The 17,966-nt window shown below is 37.1% G+C and overlaps 1 protein-coding gene across 6 annotated transcripts in view; it reads right to left on the reverse strand.

Moving 5' to 3' along the window:
- The window catches only part of MTM1 (myotubularin 1), a 113,034-nt gene that overhangs the window by 8,431 nt on the left and 86,637 nt on the right, over nucleotides 1-17,966 (reverse strand). For 5 of the 6 annotated variants that reach the window (XM_056809358.1, XM_056809360.1, XM_056809361.1 and 2 more), the window contains 5 exons: nucleotides 16,688-16,837; nucleotides 9,503-9,691; nucleotides 5,347-5,532; nucleotides 3,071-3,277; nucleotides 1,448-1,540 (listed from right to left, as the gene is read on the reverse strand). In XM_056809358.1, the coding sequence (XP_056665336.1) occupies nucleotides 1,448-1,540; nucleotides 3,071-3,277; nucleotides 5,347-5,532; nucleotides 9,503-9,691; nucleotides 16,688-16,837 (825 nt within the window). The remainder of the gene's footprint in view (nucleotides 1-1,447; nucleotides 1,541-3,070; nucleotides 3,278-5,346; nucleotides 5,533-9,502; nucleotides 9,692-16,687; nucleotides 16,838-17,966) is intronic. The other variant, XM_056809362.1, reaches the window with a different exon arrangement.

A 17,966-nucleotide genomic window follows, 5' to 3' on the forward strand; every position in this document is an offset into this window, starting at 1 on the left:
GAACACACACACACAGAAAATAAGGCAAAAAAAGATCTTAGTCTTAACTTTAAATGCCGCTGCCTTGAGTATGAATACAGAATTAGAGCTTAATACCAATGCCTTGAGTGCTGAAGGGTCTTCCATCTAAAGCAAGGCTGGCCTTAGAGACCTCAAGTTCCCTCAGAGGTATATATGCATCATGGAAAGCTAGTTTGCAATCTGATTGCTTTGACATTTTTTTCCTCCCTCTTTCACTCTGTGTCCTAATAATCTGCATCAACTGCCATCAGACTGACTCTAATGACAGTAGGAAGACTATAATTAGCCAAAAAGAGCAACTTAAAGTATTACCTATTCCAGTCCTTGGCATATACCTACCAATTTTTTTCACTTCTATCATGCCTGTGATCGCCTCTGGGGAGATACTCTCCTGCCAAGCCCTCCTCCACCCATTTCTTCTCTGGCAAGACAAAGGAAAACCCCATCTACTCATCCCAGTCCCTACCTCTGTTTAACTGTAAGAAAGCAGATGTTGGGAAAGCAAAAGAAGTAGAAATGATGAGAAAATCTTGTGGGCTCAAACAATTCTGGGATACCTTTTTATTTCTTTAGAATGTCACCAGTTTTATCTTGGACCTCACAAAAGAGTGGCAGAACACCAAGCTCTGGTCTCACAAAAGATGCACTATTATTGATGTCCATTCACCTCAGAGAGGCAGACATACTACCTAGTGAAAACAAGATGTTTTTCCTACAACCCTTCCCTCTACATTCCATGAAAAGCATCCTATTATTTCCCAAGTAGATGAGTTGTAGTCTTTCTACTAGATTAGAATCCCCATTCTAATCTACTCTATAGACTTTCTTGGCCAATTATTCTATGTGAAACATTTTTTACCATGGTCCTTCAGTTCCCCTGCCTCTGCTCCAGCTCTACTCCCTTTTCTTGGCCTATTGAGAGCCTATGCATCCTTCAACAACACAGCTCAAGTCCTACCCTCCCTAGGTCAAGAAACTTTCCATCGCTTTTCTAGTTCAAACTGACTTTTCTCTTCTCTGAACTCCTATAGCAATTATAGAATATCCCACATAATCTAGCACTTTATGACAAATTTCCTTGTGTAAAGGAGCCTTTGGCCCTCCAACCTCACATAGTTCTTTGATCTGTGCTTTTCTAATATGCTTATCATGTAATATTATACATGATATCTATCAATATTGGTGTCTTATCCTCCTACTGACTCGAAGTTCATTAAGGGTGGGACCTTGCCTTAGCTAAATTGTCTGTCTCCTTCACTGTCTATGTGATTTGACAAAATTGCCATTATGAAGGGGCTACCAAGTGGTGTGTGAACACACTCCACAATGTCACAGAATATAAATGTTTATTTATATTTGAGAAATAATAAATTTAAATGTACATACATAAAATGAAACACATTCTCCAAAGTGAAACATTCCTTACCTGTTTAGACATTTGCCATACACAATCCATAAATTGAAGAAAAATGGGAGAGCGGTCAGTGTCAGCATAATTTTTCTCCCCATGACCTATTCTCTGAAAGAAACAAGGAGAGGTATTTGATTCTAACTTAAAGACAGTACAGTTTACACAAGCTGTTATGAGGCAATATACTAATCTGTCTTCCTTAGTTTAAGCAGTATATGACTTCTTTTCGGAGGTACTACATATAGACACACGAGTACTTTTAATACTTCAAGGATTTTCCATTTCATTGTTAGAGCTATTCCTTTTCCTGACATGGATAACAAACCCCTCTATTACTTAGAAGACAATTGTTTAGAGTTGCTGTGGTAAAAAAACATGATTCTCCCTGCCACTGCCCTGGTAAGGAACCTTTCCAGATATCAGAAGTAGGTCTTTAGACAATGGGCATACAGGTTTCCCCAGTGCCCATCTGTCTTGTCTCTTTGACAGAGCTCATGTTCCACAGGCTTTTAGCCTCTGAGATCCTAGGGACACTTCTACACCATGATGAAGGATAGGAGAAGGATAACAGTGACAGTTTACAAAATAATTATATAACACAGAAAAAGTCAAGTGGCACAGGCTTTTGAACAGCTAAGAATTAATGTGCATATTCCTCTGTATTATGAATTAAAATCTGGAACCTTGGCAATATCAGTATATCTACTTTGGAAACGAGAAGGATTCCTAGCCAGTATTTTTACCTGAACCTAGGTGAGCTAAATTCAGGTCAGAAACACTTGGGGATAGAAAGGCATATGTTACTTAACATAAATGTTTTATGAATGTAGAAAACTGAAAAGAGCCCAGGAGGTTTTCACAGTTAGCAAGGTACCAATCCTTGGGTGGTAGAACTTTGAACCAGAAAGTCAAAATGGTCAGTGAAAAGAGCAGTCAATAAAGAATCACAATATCAGAATTCAAATCCTTCCTCTGGCCTTAGTTTCATCATTGACAAAATAAGGGAGCTGGACCAGATGGTCTTTAAAGTCCCTTCCAGAATAAGATATATATATATATGTATGTATATGTATATGTGTATATATATATGTATATATATATATATATATGTACATAATCCTATGATCATGGCCAAGAAAAGAGCCTCTACCCTCAAAAACAAAAAACAAACATATTTCTTCACCATTTTCTCTCCAATTAATTTTTGCTCCCCTATGGGATTTGGATGAAGCATCAAAGTCAATATAAGATGATTAAAAACAATACATAGAGCTTTAATAATAAAACGCACTTAATAAATGTTGGGTGAATTAAATTGACTACAAAAGTAAAGTTTTACAATTTGCAAACTATGGAAAGCAGCTGTTTTTGTTTAATGTGATTTTAGAAAGTTTTTAATCCTGAATAAAAACCCACTTTTTTATTGTTTGTAATTAAGAAATCAACTGTAATAGGTGTGTTTAAATGGCAAATATAGTTTTAAAAAGACTTTTTAGTAACCTAAGGAGTTATACATTTTCAAAAGCTATAAAATTATAACATTCCATAGGTAAAAGAAATTCACGTTTTAGATGGTTAGTTTTTCCATCACAGATGCCCATAATATTAAACTCTAATACAATAGATTTTGCTTATTACCGATGCAAATTTGTGTCCAAAGCTTATCCACTCTTTTTGTATTAATACTTCAAAGCCTGTAATGGTTCGGTAGTAGCTGTCTAACATTAGCATGGCTAGAGATGTGAGCTGTGCTGTTCTATCCCATCCATCACTGCAATGCACCAACACTGAGCTTCTTCCAGAGGCCACTTTATCTGCAACTTGAATAGCTCCTGTCAAGACAAACTGTTAAACAAAAAAACACTTTTTAAAATGCTGAAAATTAAGATGATAAAAATAATGCCACGATTAAAATTTGTTTTAAATGTCAGCAAAACCTCTATTTTAAAAAGACTATTTCTGGAACAGAGAAATTTCTAAACATGGAAAATCTGGACATTTAGAATCAGCTAGTTTTCTCTAACAAACTCATTCAAGAAATGGAAAAATTCCTAATGAATTTGCTTACATGGATGTATTTATTAACATGAATAAGATTAGAAGAAACAATAGTGAAAAAAAGATGGAGGAGAAGTGAGTCTAGAGAACTTGGTCGAAAGAGGCACCCAAGTCCACTCACACTGGGAATATATGTACTTGGAACCAGAAGGACATAGAGCAAGAAAGTAAGCCAGATCTACAGGCATTTTTCTAGAGGGAGGACATTACTGTCACCAGCACAGAGTGGGACTGCATTTTATTCTTTCTTTTCCCTCAACAGTGTGTGAAAAAGTAAGGAGGACTTAATAAGTGACTGAGAGAAACAGTGAAATTTGCAGAAATTTCTCTGCTCAAGAAGAGACAATTTAAAAAGCAGACCTGCAACATCTAAGAAGGGAGGACTGCAAAAGAAAGGCCAAATGACAAGCGAAAAGAGCAACCAAGAAAATACCAGCAAATGCCCATTTCTAATCTCTTTAAAGCCTCTGTCAATAGTCTGTACATACATTTGAGAAGAATATGAGGAAGAAATGGGGAGGTCTTTCACAGATGATTTCACCTTTGCAGAGCAGGCACACAAGTGACTGAAGAGCATCGAGAATATAAGATCCCACTGGGCTTACTGTTCATTGATCTTAAAACAAAATGCAGCCCTAAAGGTTCTCCTCACAAAGGGAGTTACCAGTGGCATGGATTATATGTAGCCCAGAGATCAAACATAAGGATTCTCTCCCAATGGAGTTCTCCATGTACTATATATAGATGATGAGGTACTAAATCACATCAAACCCCCAAACCAGAATACAATAAAAGCTATGCCTCAATGAAATCCACAGTGATTATAAAGGAAAGCTCTAACTATCTGCAATGCAACAAAGTGGCTAAAGAACACACATTACCCAGGCAAGAGCAACCAGTTGGACAAGCAGTCCACTGAGTTATTAGCTCATTGAGCTATGGGTATTATTACTATAATTGGCCATATTATAGTTATATGGAAAGGAACTCTCAAAATGTTAATGGTCATGTCGCAAACCCTTGGATAATCTAACTATACTGCCATAGATCACTGTGCCATAGTACAATACAGAATTACAAAAATCAAATTACAAATCAAATTGCTATTAATAAGGTTTCATTTACTTATCTTCTTAAAACCTTAAGTCTTCATTCTCTCCTTCCTTTCCTTCTCTCCCTACCTTTAGTCAGTCACTAAATCTTCTTAGTTCCTTTCTTCTTGGAAAATCTTCCCCTTCCTATGCAAAGATCATGATCCCAGGCCAGGGAGAGTATTTTTAAGAAACAATGTAAGCAGGGCAGCTAGGGTAGCTCAGTGGATTGAGAGCCAGGCCTGGAGTCAGTAAAACCTAACCTCAAAATTCAAATCTGACTTCAGGTACTTCCTTGCTATGTGACCCTGGGCAAGTCACTTAACCCCATTGCCTACCGCTTTGGCACCAATACACAGTGTTGATTCTAAGATGGAAGATGAGGGTTTAAAAAAAAAGAAACTGAAATAATATAAGCATACTACACTAGGGAATGTATTAGAAGCTTCCTGGTATCCTAAAAGCATGATGAATCTCATTAGAATGAGGGTAGGGGAGAAGAGACTCATTTAAAGAAAAACTTGAATCCAGATCCGCTGAGGCTTGTTCCTTTATTCAGGCAACGTGTTCTACTTCTAGAAAGGATTGATCAGGCATCCAGATTCCAGGATTAATAACTACTGCCAATTCAGTAACATACTAGGCTGTCTTCAATAAATGAACAGCAATAATAAATTCAAACAAATATTATTCTAAATATCCACATTTCACAAATTAGTTGGCAATGTAAATCAAAAAGCCCATTAATTTTTAAAGTGGAGTTACCTTGACATGCTCTAGCCAATGCGTTGATTCCAAGCTTGATAGCCAATGAGATTCTTCTACATTAGGATAAACTATATCCTTCAGTTTTCTTAAGGATTCTCTCATGACATGAATATTATGAATATCCAGGAAGAAAATTTCTGCATTATGATAGACATCATCACTTTCATATCCTCCTCCTGTTGCCTAACAAACAAAAAAATGCAATATTTTCAAAGTGCATTATAATCACAAACTCTTAAAGCTAAATTAAAGCAAGTGGGTCAGAGCTTGAAAGGTCCACATTCTCCATGAATTTCCAGGTATAAAATTAGAGGAAAGAGAGTGAGTTAATTGTGGAAAGGGAATAGATATGTTTGCCTTTATATTCCAAGTGATTTTTTTTTTATAACATAGCTAAAGTCATTTTTTTGGTTGGCATTAAATACTTGAGAGAGGGAAAGGTGGTAATTACTAGGGCCACTAATTTTTAAATCTGCTCCATCTAGCATTTTATCATCCTGGTACTATGATAAAGAGCACTGATTTATGTGTGGAAACCCTAACGTACATATGTTTAAAGAGAGCTATGGTTTATGTTTTGGCACATCTTAAGGAAGAGACTTGAAAACCTTGAAAGAACGTGATCATCCGCACCAAAGGCTAGTAAAGAACGTAAGCCCATGATAACTTCAAGTTGTCCATTAAAAGAGTGAGCAAGAAGGAATTAGCAAGGTTGACTGCCAAGAAAGCATCTGATTGGAAAAGGACAGTCACATAACAGATATCACATGAAGGTTCCCTTTCCTGTCTATTTCTAACCCTGGGAGGGAAATGATTGCAGCAGCCATAAAGAGGGAAGAGGGGGAAAGGAAAAGAGGAGGGAGGAGAGAGAAAGAGAAAGATTGTAAACCAGGCACTGAATACCCAGAATCTTGATTGGCTGATAAGTTCATATTGAATTAACTTCAAAGGAAGAGATGTTGCTGAATGATGGAGGTAAAAGGAATGTGTGGAAGTGAGAATGAGCAAAGAATATTCTGACTCCCTACCAAAACCAGTAAGTTAGAGAAATGAGGGAAAGTACAACCAATATTAGAAAGAGTGACCAGGGATGGTCATCTTTTTCCTCAACAGAAGGAAGCCAGGTCTCAGTAGTGCCAGAAGATGGAGGGAATGAGAAAGAAAAAGGTTTCAGATGAAAACAAGTTTGTTAATTATGAAGACAGCATTCTAGACAGCACAGGGGAAGGAAGATCTGGAGTGGAGCATTTGAGGCTAGGGATGTGGGAGATGAGAGTGAGGGAAGTGGTGATGAAGTTGTGGGCAGGTGGTAGTATTGCCAGTCAACAATCAGTTAATGAATATTAAACATCTATAAGGGGCTAAGCACTGGGGATATAAATTCAAAAACAAAGACAATCCTTATATATATATATATATATACACACACACACACACACACACACACACACACATATATATATATACACACATATATATACATACACAAACACACACACTCCTTGGGGAGCTTACCATATAATGGAGAAAGTCAAGGCACAAAAAGAGCTGCAAACAAGGGGGGGGCATTGCAGAAAGATTTTATCATCTTTCAAGCTGCATACCAGGAAACCCAGGGCATCCCTTCCAAGAAGGGAGTGGTTGACTACTTCTTGTGACCCCACTCAAGTTCCTCCCATGCCCATCCTCTTCCCTAGACCTCAACATCCTTTGGGCCACTGTGACTTTGTCCCCTGCTCTTCATATTGATCTCAAGGCCAGGAACATTTCCCTCTCTCTTTCCTAGGATCTCAGAAGGCACTGGGAGAGGAGAGGAGCCTTTCCCATCCTGTGTTCTGTCCTAAGCAGAGGTCAGGGGGCAAAAAGAATGACCTTTGATTCAATTTCCTCCTTCACCATATTCTTTATTTCTAAGTTTCTGGTGATTTTTCCCCTGGTTTTCTCTTTTTGGTTTGTTTTTTAGATAAAAACCTTAGGAAAATATGAAAAAAATTCTAATAAAGGAAGATGACAAAAAAATCCTCTCTCTGACTTCAGATATTGCACTCTTTCTACTATATCTCAATAAACACAATCACTGGCAGTTCTACTACTACAGCAACAAAACAAACATTTACTGAGTATGACTACTAGTTTACTGAGAACAGATGCAGACTGAATTGAATTTGAATGGAGATACGATTGAAATGTTTTACAAATTCAAACACAGTTTCTAAAGTACATAGCTACCTATTGATTTGAAACAATATTTTAAGTACCTATAAAACAAAAGATTTCCATGGAAATAAAGTAAAATTGTATATATATGCTACTGTGTTACAAATCCTGATAGAAAGGAACAGAAGGTAGATATTATGAAACTGTGGATAGTCCAAAAAGAATTTCTTATTTGGCTTGGAAAGGCATTCAGAGCTTCTTTTCCAGCTATAAAGAACTTTTTAAACTGAATTTTATTTGTATGAATATGAAAATTATTTTAATTACTGATGACAAACAAGCATTCTGAGGGGAGCTTAGCTGGGCTCAAACATCTAACTGTATATGCAATACAAGTATGATTAATGAGTAATAATAATATAGTGAGAAATAATAATAATTGGCACTTAAAGGTTTTCAGAGTCCTTTATGTGCATGACCTCATTACAGACATTGAATCATAGATTTAGTGGAAGAGAGACTAGAAGTCATCTAGTTTGACTCCATTTTACAGATGAAGGAACTGAGGCCCAGTAAGATTAAAGGACTTGCCCAAGGCCACACAGGTAAGTGGCAAAATCAGAGGTCAACCCTAGGTACCTCTTCCTCAAAATCCAGTGCTCTGGATTTCACTGCATTTTAGCAACTCTGACAAGGCAGTTCCTGTAAGCATTATCCTCTGACATACAGATACATATATAAAGGAACGCTTCACTTATCCCTTGGCAACATGTCCAGCAGTCCCATCTATCCAGAAGACAGCCAAGAGCCAGTCTCTGAGAACCCAAAATAGATTCTGCAAAGTCTGTGCCCTCACAGCTCACTGATTGTCATTTCAGAGGTAAGTCAAACAAACATACCCTGTGTGTCTTTTCCTATTCCATAGCAGTTTAGGACCAGCACATTATGAGAAGGAATATGAGGGGTCTGATGGATGCAGGCACAGGGATAACAGTAAGAAGTGATAGAAGACAATTAATAGATATCAGGGGGAAGAAGAATCCCCTCTGAGATAAAACTATTAAGGGTAGACACAAGAAATTAAAAAAAAAAACCACCACCACCATGCAACCTGTAGCTATGTAGTATAGGGGACAAAAAGCTTTTAACATTTCAGTAGGTCCTGAGGGTGTCCAATGCAATCAATAATGGATATTCGTCATCAGTCATCAAGAAAATGTTTGATTGTTTTTAGGAGCCTCCATATAAGGGAGCAGAAAAAAAAGTGTTACCCTTTTATAAGCTCTGTGTCAAAAACAATTAAAATACAGAAGACTGTGGTACTTAAAAGGATAAGCTTCTGTCATTTAAAAAATCCCTTTATATAAAGTACATCTTCAAACAGGCCAGAAAATTGCAATATTATTATATATGCACACAAGATTGGGATTTGATAATAAAATTATTATTTTGACAGCTTTCAATAATTCTCTATATACGGTCACAGCAGTCAGTAGTGTGTCCAAATGTCCTGAAGGACAAGGCCAGGATATTCCAGTAGTTGAACGTGCTGACTGCAATTTAAATGGCTAGACTAACATATAATATATTGCACAGAACTACTGTTATCAAAATGTATTTTGTGGCCAAAACTTTCTCCCTAAATGAATCAAAGTGGTCTTATTTTAGTTTCAGTATTGACTTCCACTTCTATTAGTTGACCTATACCTCTCTCCACTCCCCATTCCCAAACCCTATTTCCTCTACCGTAAAAGGAGAAGGCAGGACTAAATGATCCTAGCCTCCTTGGGGCTCCAATTTCCTTATCTATAAAAGAAGATTGGCCTCTGGTTCCTTCTAGCTCTAGATTTAGGATTCTATGGTTACTATGGCTTCTTCCAATTCTGACCAACTATGAACTCTATTAATTTCAAATTCAAAAACAGCATACTCCTATAAAATAGTTCCTTTTTAAGAAAAATCAATTCCAGTAACTTCATTAATTCACTATGCTTACCTTATTGGCTACTGCATTTACACTGGGTCTTGCATCAAAGATTGCAAGTTTGGAAATCTGTCCATTAGCTTCTCTGATAATATCAAGATATTTTTCATCATCTTTATTCCTTTTGCCACCCATACCAACAAGAGGTTGACTGCAGCGCATAATGACATTCTTATTTTCTGGATGAATCCAGGACAGCACCTAGGTAAAGTTCAGAAATTTTCAGCTACTGAGAAGCACAACAATAAATTGTTTGGCACTGTGAAAGAAAACAGATCAATCAGTGGAAAATGATAACTCTTCATACGCAATTTGATGGGTCTTCCCTCCCTCCACAATACTGAACACTTCTGAAAATACCACACAACATGCTTAGGCTCCATTACATTTACTAAAAATAGATCTCATCACTTAAAAAGACATTAAAATTGTATCTTTGAAGCTGCCATATAGGTACAGACTTAACAAAAAGGAAGTATTTTTTTTAAATGACTGTCTATATAAACTCTGGAAGTTGCTTGTGGCTAACAACTATCTAGAATATTGCTAAAGGCCCAAAAGGAAGTTGGGGTGTGGGGTGAGGGGTGAAGGACAGCAATGAAAAGATCTAAGAACACATAATGACTTTCTGGTTTTCAGCACTAACATGCAGGCTCTTTCCTTCTAGTCTTTCAACCTGAGCTCATTTATTCTTATTTTAGACACAAGACTAATAAATAGAGTAACTGGGTTTTCCAGTCCCTATCATATTAGAAGCAAGAAACTGGAGGATAAGAGAGAAATAAGGGAAAGTCCTAGAAGCAGGCTGCTGACAGCAGCAAGAAGAAACAGCTGACTGAGAGGGAAGGGACAGAAAAATTATAAATAAGAAGGCAAAGAAAATTTAAAAGCATGCACAGCAGTTTGGGGGTAACAGTATAAGACATATGAATATCTCCCAAGGGCATGTACTACACTGTATTAAATTAAAACAATATTTTACGTTTATAACAATGAGGACAAGGAAGTAAAATAAGTTTTGGAGATATTTGCATCAAAAATAGTAAAAAAAAAATTCCAGCATTTACGAAGGGAAAATCATTTATGTGGAATCAATTCTTCAAGATGCCTTGTAAATGAAATGCTACTGTATACTATATTTGTGATTTGGGTTTTTCATACCACAATTTGAATTTCCCTCCCTTCAAAGCTTATTTCTTTCCTAGGATGCAGTCAAAAATCATATATTAAATAATGCCTAGTATTAATTTTGTAAAGACTCATAATTAATATAAAAACTCATAAATGATATAAAAACTCATAAATGATATAAAATAATACCTCTGTACATGGTACTGTAAAGAAATATGAGTTTAAACAAAATCATAAAGCTTAAGCTCAAAAGTCATCTTCAGAAAGATAGTATTTATTCACAATCTGAAGCACATCCAACAAAAGCGAGCCTCCAAAAAGGAACACATGCAGGTCTTTTGCTTGGGCTATGTCAGCAAACCAAAGTTTATAATGATGGCCATTTAATAAGAAAGGTAAATAGCACGGCTATGTAAGACTGAAGTCAGGGAACCTCTTCTGAATGCTAGATGATAAAACCTCACTAAGAAGAAAACCTGCAGAGGAAGGCCTCACTGACAGTGACAAACTTCTGTCACAAAATATTTCTGGGAATAAATGCAAATTAATAACGTTAAAGCACAATCCATGCTGTCTTTCATATACAAAGCTGTATATGTAAATTGCTATCAAGAGGTGATGATGGATGTACCGTTTTTTTAAGAGTAATGGCTCTAGCCAACGGCATACCCTGGCAACAGTGTCAGGTGCAATACATTATAAAGACTTTGAAAAGGTCAAGAACAACAAAACTAATCAGATCATGAGGGTTAAATTTGATACCCTGGCCCTATGAGGACAGTGTTGTAACCTATGAGCTAAAGGCTACAGATCCCTTCAAATATAGTATTTATTAAGAACAGTATATATTAGTATTTATTTATTATCCTCTTATTCTCTCACTTGAGAACCTCACCTCATAGTTTAATCAATCAATCAATCAATATTTACTGTACACTAGGTACCATGCTGAATGCTAGATAAATATAGACCAAAACCAAATAGTTCCTGTCCTCCTGGAACTTACATTCCAACAGAAAAGAAAGCACATACACAAAAAGGTATATAAAGATCCACAGAGACAAGATATACAGTCATCTTAGAGGGGTAGGTCGTCCACCTCAAGTTCCCTCATCTCTCAGTCCCTTGGAATCATCTCCTACAATCTTCTCTCCAGTCTCTGAAGAACAGGTGACCCTTGGGCACCAAGAGAAGGGAGGAGAGATGCACACATAAAAAAGGACAATTCATTACTAATAGCCTAGGCAACTAGTGACTAACTATGTGTAAACTAGAGTTTCATATTAACTATCTAGCAGCTGGCCCCAGACACTGGTTGGTAACTGCACTGTCTTTTTAAATTGCCTTCTATGCGCCGGAGACTGTACTCAGCATTGGGGAGAAATAGAAGAAAAAAGTCCATCAGTTCACATTTCACCTCCACACCCTATCCAGTCATTCTGCTACCCCCTCGAGCCCTCCAGTCATCTGCCCGGAGGTGGGTTTATGTTCCCTTGCCAGTAGTTTGTTCCCACAGTCATTCCCTCTCTCTCTGCCTTATCTTCAGTCTCTTATCTCCGGGATCCTTCATACATACAAACATGGCTAATTCTTCTTTATAAGTAAAAAAATCCTCCCAGGATCTTAGCTATGTCATTATAAGTGTGTATGTCTGTATATATGTGAATCTGTATGTCTATACATCTTCTTTTTTCAAACTCCTAGAAAATACTGGCTACATTCATTGCCTCCATTTCCTCTAAACTCTCTCTAAACTTCCTCTAAACCCTCTTCAATGTGGCTTCTAATCTGTTCACTGGGCTGAAACTGCTCTCTGTAAAGTTATTAATGATTATTCAACGGTTAAAAACCAATGGCCTTTGCTTAATCCTCATCCTTCTGCAGCTTTTGATACTGCTGCCCATTGTCTCTTCCCATATATATGGCCCTCCTTGGGTTTTTATGACATTCTTGGATCTCCTCCTACCTAGCATTTCTACCACTTTTTCCTCAGTCTCCATTCCTGGATCTTCATGCATGTCATACCCACTAACTGTGGATACACACCAAGGCTCTGTCCTGGGCCCTCTTTTCTTTCTACACTCTCTCACTTGTTGACCTCATAAGCTGATGGTGCTTCAATGATCATTTCCATACAGATGACTCCACAGCTCTGTATCTAGCCTAGTTTCTCACCCAAACTCCAGTCAGACAATGCCAACTGTCTATAGGATGTTTCAAACAATGCACCGCATGCACCTCAAATTCAATTTGTCCAGAAAAGGACTCAATCTTTTTTCTCCAAACCAATCTAACACTCAAACTTCCCCATCTCTATCAAGGGTATCACTTTTTTTTAAACCCTTACCTTCCATCTTGGAGTCAATACTGTGTATTGGCTCCAAGGCAGAAGAGTGATAAGTGCTAGGCAATGGGGGTGAAGTGACTTGCCCAGGGTCACACAGCTGGGAAGTGTCTAAGGCCAGATTTGAACCTAGGACCTCCCGTCTCTAGGACTGGCTCTCAATCCACTGAGCCACCCAGCTGCCCCCAAGGGTATCACCTTTTGGTCATCTGGGTTGAAACTTTAGGACAGTCCTTGACTCCTTACTTTTTATTCACCCACAAATCCAATCAATTGCCAAATCAAGCTGTTTCAATCTCCACACCTCTTGCTTACATCCCTTCTAGTTTAGGACTTTATTAAATCTCACCTGGTCTAGGCAATAGCTTCTATTTGATATTCCTGCCTCAACTTTCTCTCTAGTCCAATCTATACTTTGCACAGTTGTCAAAGTGATTTCCCAAAAAGTGCATATAGATCTTATCATATGTATATTATATCAGCTCCCTATTAGCTCTACAATTGAGTATCAACTCTTCTGTTTGGCATTTAAAATTTGTCATAGCCTGGTCTCTTCCTTTTTTTCCAGCCTCTATATAGCTTATAGTCCAGCCACATCGGTCCTATTGCTCCTCATACATAATAAATACTCCATTCCCTATCTCCATGACTTTGCACTGGCTGTCTCTAGTGCTTGGAATTCATCCCATCCTTACCTCTGCCTCTAGGAATCCCTGAATTTCCTTTAATCCAGCTCAAATGACATGAGGCTTTTCTAGTTCTCCAAGCTAGTAATACCTTCTTCCTCACAATTATCTTATATCTTCTTGGTATATGTTTTATATAATCTTATATATTAATATGTTGTTTTCTCTGTTAGGATGGAAGCTCCTTGAAGGCAGGCATTGTTTTACTTTTCTTTCTTTATTCCTAGCACCTAGCAATGTGCCGCATGCTAGGAACTAACAAAGTAGGCACTTATAAATACTTGTAGATGGAGATATAAACAGGTACCAAGAGATATGGCAGTTAAATTCATGTAAGAAATAATTCACATTTGTTTTACATTCCATAATTATATATCAAACATTTCTTAATGCACATGCATTGCTAGGCTCAGAGGATAATAGCAGGCTTAAAGAACTCTTAATGTCTTAAGTGTTCCTTTAGAAAAAGGCACCAATTTCAGAATGGACTTTTTTCATTGGTAAGCAGAGGGAGAAATAATTCCAAAATGTTTACACACACACACACACACACACAAAAACATATACAGAGTGCATGGAAATAGGGAGAAGTACTGCAAGAATGGAGGAAGGCAAATGCTAATCTAATTTTCAAAAAAATAAAGACATAAAGGTTGCAAACAAAGGACCAGGGAGCTTGACTTTGGTTCCTAGGAAAATTCTAGAGATGGCTATTAATATTTAGAAAAAGAAGTGATGATTACAAAAAGCCAGCATGGCTAAAGGGGATGTGGGAAAATAGAAACGCTAATACACCATTGGTGGAGCTATGAAGAACACCAGTCATTCTGAGGAACAATTTGGTGCAATGCCCAAAGGGAGGTAAAACCGTGCATACTTTCTGACCCACCAATATGGTTACCAGGTCCAAAGAAATTAAAGAAAAAAAAGAGAAGGACAAGTGTTAAAAAAAACTTATAGCACCTCTTTTTGTGGTGGCAAAGAATTGGAAACTGAGGAGATGCCCATCCATTGGGAAATGGCTGAACAAGTTGTAGTATATGAGAAAATGATGGAATACTAGTGTATAGTAAGAAAGGATGAAGGGGACAGTGTAAGAAAAACCTGGGAAGACTTATATGAACTGATGCTAAGTGAAGTGAGAAGAACCAGGAGTAACAGCAATGTTGTAATGATGATCAACTTTGAAAGACTTGACTAGCCTGATCAATGATTCACAATTCCAAAGGATCCATGACGAAAAATGCTATCCAGCTTCAGAAAGAGAAATGATGGCCTCTGAATGTAAACTGAAGCACATTTTCTCCTTTCTTTTTCCTGTCTTTTCATTGTTGCAACATGGCTACTGTGGGAGTTTATTTCACATGACTTCAAATGTAAAAAAACACAACAAAGAACTAGCATGATGGTTTCAACAAAAATGGGTTGTGTGAGACTAACCTTAATCCCTTTTCCTCTTTTTGTCAGCATTATAAAAGTAGTAGATGAAAATAATGCTATGGACATAGTTTACCCTCACTAAGTGAAGCTTTTGCTCAAGTATCTCAGACTGTTCTTGGAAAGAGACAGAGAGGTATGGATTAGATGAGAATACAAGCAGATGGAGTCAGAACTGTTTGGATGGCTGGCCTCAAAGGGTACTTGTGAAGAGGTCAATATCAATGTGGCAGAAAGTCTCTAGAGAGGAGTTCAAGGAACAGGCTTTACATTTTTATTGATTAGTTTAATCATAGATGGCATGCTCATCAAATGTTCAGTTGACATAAAATGAAGAGCCAACATATTATACAAGTGAGGATCCAAAGATATCTTGAAAGACTAGCATAATAGACTGAATCTAATGAGATGAAACTCAACAGAGATAAAGGTAAAGTCTTATCACTTGGATATAAAAAAACAATTTCCCAGTATATGATAGGGGAGGGACAGTTAGACAGCAGTTACTATAAAAAAGATCTGGGGGTTTTAGTGAGCTACATGCTTAATAGGAATCAGTAGTATAATGAGGCAGTCAAAAATGCTAAGGTGATCTTGGATTACACTAAGAGAAGCATAGTTTCTAATAATAAGTAGGTGATAATTCTACAATATTCTGCCTTTGTCATTAGACCTCATTTTGAGTACTGTGCTCAATTCTGGCCACTAAACCTGATATTTAAGAAAGTCACTGAAAAGGCAGGGTATGGACAAGGGAAGTAAATGGGATGGTAAAGATTATTGAGTTTATGAAATACAAAAAACTGATTAAATTAAATGGGAATATTTAGTCTAAAAAAGAGAATATTCAGGGAGGATATAAGAGCTTTTTAAAGTATCTGAATGGCTATTACATGGAGGAGGATTAGAATGGTTCTGTTTGGCTCCTAGAAGCAACGGATTAAAGATGTGAGAGACAAATTTAGACATAACGTCAGAAAAAAAACCTTTCTAACAATAACAGCTGTCCAAAGCTGGAATGAACTACCTTGAGAAGTACTGAGTTTCCCCTACTTGGAGGTTTTCAATCAGAGGCTGAATGGTCACTTATTTGGTATATGTTAATGGGGACACTTTTTGAAGGTGGGTTGAAGTAGAAAGCTGCTGAAGCTCCTTCTAATTCTCAAATTCTGTGATTATATATATATATATATATATATATATATATATGAAGTATAACAGAAGAAGCCCTTGTCACTCCTAGCTCCAATCTGCCCCTGCTACTTAAAAGCAGCTTGTAAATTAATAAAGATGAGAACAGATAAAAATCAGTTCAAAAGCTCTACAATATACAATTTTTTGGTTTGGATTTGTGATTTCATTGTTGTACATAAGTACAATTGCTGTGCCACTCATAATCCTAGAGAATTGCTTGACAGCTTAAGTGACTTACCCAGGATTACACAGATAGTAGGTGTAAGAGACAAGAAAATATGTAATGTCACATTTAAATGATCATAAGTTCCAAAAGTTTTATAAACTTTAACCTCATTCCTCAGAATAAAGAGCATCTCAAGTAATAAAAGTTACTCTGTGATAACTGCTCTAAGTTTGACTCACCGGAATTCTATTACGGGATCTAAAAGTTGCAACTTTCCTGAGATCATCATCTGTGGAATGATATGGTACCACCAGAATGGAAGGATACGTTTCACACATTTCAAAGCGTTTATTGACAAAAGATACTCTCCACTGGTCATTGGGCAATCCCTTAAAACAAATAACAAGAGCAAATTCCATTATTTCACATTTGATTTAATTTCACATTTAACTTCAAGGTCACATTTCATTTCTAAGACTATTTTCCTCCTTTGATGTTAGTTTTGTACTTAGCACTGACCACATGGTGGCGATAACCTACCAATTTATCACAGAACTGACAAACCTGACACTTAGAAAATTGAGGTACAATGAGACAAACACAGTTTTCATAAGTAGTGTTTTAGTTATAGAAGTTCTCTTGAAGTTCTTTTTACCCATATAAAATGACTACTTATTACCTACATGATACAGATGGCATAACTTTAAGACTAAATAATAGCAATGAAACTCAAATTTCCCTTTCCCCACCAAATGAAAGCCCCGTGTTCAATCTGAGAGTAGAGATGAGAATCAGCAAGTTCCCCCTTCTTCTTCCCAAAAGGGTATGGATTTTCCAACCTATTTCAAAAGTTTCTAGGGCAAATCTATCAAGAAAGTAGGTATACAGAGAAACTCCATAGGGATGATTCTTATTAGTCTTAAATCAAGTTGTTTGGGATTGATTGGTCTGTGGTTGTGTGGGAAATGTACTCACTTCCAAACTAAATAGGCTATGAATGTGGCAATATGATACCTAAGGTACTCTCCTATCCTATAACTTACCCAGACAAATTTAAGCATCAAATATAAACAGATTTCTAGAAAGCAGTGTTCCATCTCCGCCCCCCCCCCAGTTCCTTTGCTATACCCAAAAGAAGCAGAGTTAGTGAGGGAATTTGTTTGGGGGATGGGGTAGAAGTTGTGCTTCAGGGCTGGGCCTAGACACCATGGACCAAACAGGAGCTGAGTATGGACATTCCTTAGCAAATAGTAAGAAAAATAAAAAAGACTGACTAGAGTGGTGGCTATCCAATACAAAATACTTTTGCCAGTTCATATATGCATGAGATGTTGAAACCTAATACTATGTTGTTCCAAATGAAAAGCTTTGAACCAAGAAGAAGGAAAAAATCTTAGTTTGGGTAATTAACACTCTACAAATAAAGCAAAAATGATCCACATTCTGTACATGTCCTAATGAGGTCTCCTCTTTCACTTCAAATCTATCAAGGCACAAATTATGAGCGATGTTAACAAA

This window comes from Monodelphis domestica, chromosome X, assembly GCF_027887165.1.
Source record: "Monodelphis domestica isolate mMonDom1 chromosome X, mMonDom1.pri, whole genome shotgun sequence".
NCBI classification, from domain to species: Eukaryota; Metazoa; Chordata; class Mammalia; order Didelphimorphia; family Didelphidae; genus Monodelphis; species Monodelphis domestica.